At 51.4% G+C, this 6000-nt stretch overlaps 1 protein-coding gene across 7 annotated transcripts in view; it reads left to right on the top strand.

Annotated features, from left to right (window-relative positions):
* Positions 1 to 1197: 1197 nt before the first annotated feature.
* Positions 1198 to 6000, top strand: part of Nrp1 (neuropilin 1) — a 145117-nt gene continuing 140314 nt past the window's right edge. For 2 of the 7 annotated variants that reach the window (XM_020161235.2, XM_074056323.1), the window contains exons 1-2: positions 1731 to 2296; positions 2658 to 3166. In XM_020161235.2, the coding sequence (XP_020016824.1) occupies positions 3100 to 3166 (67 nt within the window). In that variant the 5' untranslated portion in view covers positions 1731 to 2296; positions 2658 to 3099. Of the gene's footprint in view, positions 1339 to 1727; positions 2297 to 2657; positions 3167 to 6000 lie in introns of those variants that run through there. The other 5 variants (XM_074056324.1, XM_074056325.1, XM_020161232.2 and 2 more) reach the window with 5 other exon arrangements.

Below are 6000 nucleotides of genomic sequence, written 5' to 3'. Positions count from 1 at the left end.
ACCCTTTTCACCACTTAGAGGACTCCAACAGCAAAGGAAGAGGTTGTTAGCATGGACAATTTGCTCTGTACCACACACCAGCCAGCAATTATCAGTGTGGTACAGCTGCATTACCCAGCACCATGTGTGGAAGGAAAGCGGCTAGGAGAACCACCGATAAGCCAAGACCAGGAAAATGAGAGGCAGAACTTAAATATATCTCCCCTAGAGTACATAGTGCGTGCCTTATTAGTTGGTTGGAGAAAGACCCCGAAAAGTGCTCAGCTGGTAAGCCAGAAAGGCAGGCGTTTTCTGCGCGTTACCTTGACAGAGAGAAGGCGGGGGAAAGGGGGGGGGTAGGCACAAGGTGGAGGGGTGGGCATCCTCCCGGGGTGCGCGATTCGTGGCTTTATTTGTTGGCCTGGTTGGTCTAGGCTGGGAAATGCACACTCAGCAGAGAAAGAGGAAGAGACTGGAGGCGGCTTTTTAAAAACAACACAGCTCAAGCGTCCCGCGTGTGCCCCCTCACTCACCCCGCCCAGGACGGGTTAACACCGGCTTCCCGGAGTGAGTGTGGTTGCTGGGTTCTCACTAGGAAGAAGGCGGGTATCTGTGACTCTAGGACGCCAGGCCTCTGCTCCCGCCGGTTCCCATTCTCTGTCAACCTGCCAGGTCCTGAGAAGCGCCTGCTCTTCGCGTTCAGGACCGAAGTCGCTCGGGGTCACCCTAAATCTGATGATGCTGCTAGACCCGCGCAGCTGGCCCGGGCGGGGACGCAGCAGCGCGCGCTGGTTGTTGCGTTGCGCCAGGGCTTTCCCCTGCCGCGCTCGCTCCCCTGGGTCTGTGCTGGGCGCGGCAGGCACCCCCGCCTTGCCTGCAGCCAGCCCGCCGCCCGCTGCTGCCCCTTCCGCTCGACCCAGGCATTTGACTCCCGGCCATCAGTGCGTCCTTCCCTCCCGCGCCTCCCAGGGGTCGAAGAGCGGAGGAGGAGGAAAGTGGAGAGCGAGAGGAGGCGCCCGCTGGCAGGACAGGCACGCGGCGCCCAGAGGGCTGCGTCTCCAGCAGTTTGGTGGCCGGGCACCAGGGACGCGGGCGGGACAGAAGGCAGACTTGACCCGGAGCGAGGGAACGGAGAGTGCGGACGCCCAGAGTGCAGCTTGGCGTCGCCGGGGACCCGCCTGCACCATGAAGGACGCCTGTCCCGGGGCCCAGCCACTACCCGCGAGCGCCGAGCCCTGGCCTTGGGCCCGCGCGCCCTAGGCGTCCTTTCTCCCTGTCTGACCCTAGTTCTTCCGCCAAAACGTTTGACCAGAGTCTCCTTGCCAACATTCCTAAATCTTTGCCAGATCTTTGCACCAGGTAGGAATCAGGCTCTGTTTTAGTGATGCATATATGAACGTTAATTCCCAGAAGGCAGATGACCTTTTCACCTTCCCACGAACTCCTTCGGAGGGCGTCCATGGACATTGAGCCCCGTTAGGTGCCCTGACCCGTGGCCGCAACTTGTTTGTTCCCTGAATTGTCCTTGCTATTCATATCTGCATACGTCGTCTGCAGCAGTTCTCGGAAAGCCCTCGCGGGTGGAACGGGGTATGGAGGGAGGGCCCAACAGGCAGAGGACGCGCCGGCTTTGGGGGTGGGGGTAAGCAGGGAGCAGGCAGGTGAGGGCTCAGTAAAGATCACCTCTCCCCTCCCTGCCTTGCTATGCACAGAAATGGGCCACTCGACCCCCTAATTTCCAAATCCCTGAAGCACCCAGGCTTGGAGGCGAGGCTGGGCGGGGTCTGGCAGCGGCTGCCCCCTAGCTGGATAGCGCGCCACTTCCCATTCTCCCGGGTTCCCTCTGCCCCAGAGGGGAGGGCACCAAATCTTGGGGAACAATGAAGCCCGCAGCGCGCGGAGGCACCTGGGCACCCAGTCGCGCATCCTAGTGCAGGGCAGAGAGGCCGTCTGGTGTGGCAGCCCGGCTTCGCCCGCCTGGGCGGTCTGACTTCGCTTTACGTGGCAGCGACACTGCCGCCCCTCGCCAGGTTCTGCGGCGTGTCTCCCACTCCAGCCTGGCTTTCTGTTTTTGGACCGAGCCTACCGAGTCCAGGGGCATCCGTCTGCTCCCTTGCCCTAAGTCTTAGACTGGCACAGTGGGGAGTGGCAGGGAGCTGGCCCCGCGCTCTTCGCAGCCGCCGGCGCGGACTCCAGGATTTGGAGTTGCGAGAAGCAACCGCCACCTCCCGGGCTCTCCGAAGCCCTCTGCGCCAAGATCTTCGCTTCCCTGAGCTGCCTACATCTCCCCCTGGGAGTCCAGAGCGAGCACACTGAGGTAGGCTAGCCCGACCCTGTGGCTGGCACCGATCTCATTGACCCCTCTTGAAACACACATCCACGCGCCCTGGGTGTAGCAGACGCGCAGCGCCTTCCTTCCCGCGGTGATCCCGTAGGGTCTCTGGAAGAGACAAACTGACGGACAGGGAAGCACGCCGAGGGGAACTTGTTCCTCCCGGGCTCCTGTCAGGCAATTACTGGCGGGCCAGTGCGGGGAGAGGAGAGGGAGGGAGAGAGGGAAGGGCTCCAGAAGGGGAGGGGGCGGAGGAGGAGGAGGTGGGGGAGGCGGGGGTGCAATTGGTGAAACTCCTCGGTCTCCCGCTCATCTTTTCTTTGCTCGCTCCTCTCCTTCCCCGCAGACAACCCGGACCTCCCCTGGGCGCCAGTTCCTCAGCTCCAACCGGTCCAGAAACAAGCAGGATTTTTTTTTTTTCTGGAAATTGGCTTTGGTGTGCGTTGCCCTCCCTCCCTCTCCCTCCCTCCTCCTCTCAGTTTTTTTTTTTTTTTTTCCTGAGACATGGCCCGGGCAGTGGCTCCTGGAAGAGGAACAAGTGTGGGAAGAGGGAGAGGAAGCCGGAGCTAAATGACAGGATGCAGGCGACTTGAGACACAAAAAGAGACGCGTTGCTCTCGGATCAAGGCATTGCCTGGCTGCTTCCCTTTCCCCTAAGACGGACTGAGGATTTTACGGCTCTAGGCGGAGTTGGAACGCTTGGGATTGTTTGGATTCCCCTCTGCTATATTTCTTTCCCCTTACGATCTCATTCTCCCGCGTCTGCCTGGGGACCCGGCGAAGGGAGGATGGAGAGGGGGCTGCCGCTCCTCTGCGCCGCGCTCGCCCTTGCCCTGGCCAGCGCTTTTCGCAACGGTAAGTGACAGGCGGAGGCGCGTGTGACAGCGCGGCGCCCCCGGCTCCGCGCGTCCCGCCTGGATTCGGCTTCCAGCTCCAGCTACTGGACTCACGCAGAGCCGCCTGCGAAGGAAACTCATCTGGGCGGAGAAATAAATAAGATCAGCCTGTTTAGGGACGGAGGATTTCAAGTCCTCGGGCTCCCTCCTGAAGTTGGCTGTTTGGCTGTGAGGTTTCCTGACTCTGTTACGAGGCAGAGCAGCCCTACCTTCCCAGATCAGCACACCAATTATCTTAGTAATGTTTCCTCCCAAAGGTAATTAGACGAGACTCCCTTTCAAAAATCTGATGGCTGCTGAAAGTTAATGAACACTTTACCAGAGAACTTCCTGGTTCTCTTGCACTTCTCCTCAACCGTTTCCTCTGGTTTGTCTTGGCGGTTGCTGGAACGCCCTCCCCCGCCTTCATACAATGTCCCCGATCCGTCTAGAGTATGAATGAATGAAAGTTGCATAGTGTCAATAAAGGAATCTGATATGTACAGTGTTAGGCATCGGGGTATCTGAAAATCCCTAACCTAGCTGAAGCGTCCACTTAGCTTTGAAAACCACTGGCTGTTAAGTAAATGAAAGGCTGTGCTAGGGTATAAACAGTGTCCTGGAACCTAAATAATGTGTTTTAAAATGTGATCTGTTTGTAGGCATGTTTGACTTACACTGTAAAGCAGGCGAAGACAAAGGCACAAAATTATCTTTACAGTAAATCTTCAGCAATTATTATTAACTAATGACCAAATATTTACTTTCGTCTGGCTTAGATTTCGATCAAAGTAATTAGGAGAAAAGAACATCTAGTACTGTGGTATATTGTTTTAATAAGACATGGGAAGTGGAGGGGCTCCTACCAAGAGGAATTTAAATCACGGCTTTATGATGGAAGTTAATCTCTCTAGTGTGCTTTTTTTTTTTTTTTGAGGTTTTGTGATTTGAGCAACAGATTTCACAAGTACCAGGCAGTGTTCTCAAAAGATACGCACAAAATTGTGAATGTGAATGGAAGTCAATTTATTAATGAACCTGAGTTGGTGGCATCTTTCTATACTTGGGCAAGGAAGCAAAACACTCAAAAATTGTGAATGTGGAGTTTATTAATGGACCTGAGTTGGTGGTGTGTTTCTATCTGGCAAGCAATAAAATAGCATCCTTCTCCAACTGAAAAGGCTCAAATGGTTAGACTTCAGAAATTACAGCAACCTACCCTCTGTCTTTCACAGCTCCTGAGGTTAAATCTATATTGGGGGTGTTCACAGGATGGATTTGAAAGCTAATACAAAGAGCTTTCAGATTTTAAGTTCTGAACTCCATAAACATATAGCGCACATACACACACACACACACACACACACACACACACACACTTTTCCTAATTTCCTTAGCAGAAATCTGGGGAATGCTGAGAATCTGGGCTTTAGCAGGGAAGCTTGACTAGCTAAGCCATACTGCTGTGCTTGAGGTGACCAGAGGCAGTACATGCCTAGGGCTGCAGTCCTCTTAAAGCCATGTCCACCTCCTCAGAGTACCAGTGGCTGCTAAATTAATTCATTAACCTTATTTAGAACTAATGGTCCAGAGTCGTTAGAAATTGCTCTTTCTTAATCAACTGTTAGAGAGATTTAACAGAGCCAGAGAGTCTAGCAGTCCACATTATCTTATTACACTGTCACTTTCTCAGAAGTCACAGATTAAAGAGCTCTGGTGTGGTACCCGAGCCCACCTAAATGTCTTCTGAAGTGACTCTGTCGAGTGACTCGACCAGTGCTGCTTTATTTCATCCTTCTAACAGATGCCAGACACTGCCATGGTGTTTGTACAGAGCTGGAGGAGACTTAATGAGACAGGGTCACTTTCCAAGTTTTCTGCACATTTAAAATAATGCACAAGTCTCAGTAGAATCACATAACAGACTCCAGCATGATCATTAGCTGAGATTCTGAACACTGGTCACAACATCAATTCTTCTTGGCAGTCCTAAAGCTTTTAAAAGCCAATGCAAAGGGAATCAATATAAGACTACCCCACATCAGAAACAAAGTCAGAAACATCTACAATTGAAGAAAACAATGTAATTTATATTGTCTTCTTTTTTAATTTATGGGAAATGACTTCTGTAATGCATGTAGCTTTATGCATTTTTGATGTGCACTTCATCTTTCATTTCCATTTGACCTGGTTTTCCTGTAATAAAATTCTGTAGATTTATAAATTCATGCTGAGAGCAAAGAATGCCATTCTCTTTCCACAGGGAATCTATTAGATGCAATATTAAAATCTATATATACCATTACTGAATATTTGTGATTGATAGGCTTATATATTTCACTGCTTTCATACCTGTTCCTTTTACATAGTTTATGCACCAAATTTTTATTGCTTAAAATTAAGCATCAATAAATGTGACAGCATTTCAGGCTGAGGCTCTCTACTATGAAATCCATCATAAAATGTGACACTGGGGATCTATGCTGAACAATAAAACCATCCCAGAGACTGGTTTATTTGGCTCTCAGTAAGTCACTTCAGCATTTGGTGTTTTGTGTTTTTTTTTTTTTTTAAATGAAGGTTCAAAACTATTTAGCTCACCTTTCCCAGAGTGGGACTGTGGCTCACCATATATAATACCTAGACCTCAGTGTGGGAAGCTTTTTTCCCCCCTCCAACATTTAGGTAATTAGAATTAATGCTTGTGACTATTTATTTTTCTTTCTGCCCATTGCTTTGATCTGTTCTCCAAGCCTTAGCAACTGGGAGAGGTAAAGCAAAATTATTTCTGCTTCACCAATTACACTTTGTTCT

The sequence above is a fragment of the Castor canadensis genome, chromosome 15, assembly GCF_047511655.1.
Source record: "Castor canadensis chromosome 15, mCasCan1.hap1v2, whole genome shotgun sequence".
NCBI lineage: Eukaryota > Metazoa > Chordata > Mammalia > Rodentia > Castoridae > Castor > Castor canadensis.
Note: the sequence above shows the minus strand (reverse complement) of the source record. Positions and strands in the feature narration are given on the sequence as shown.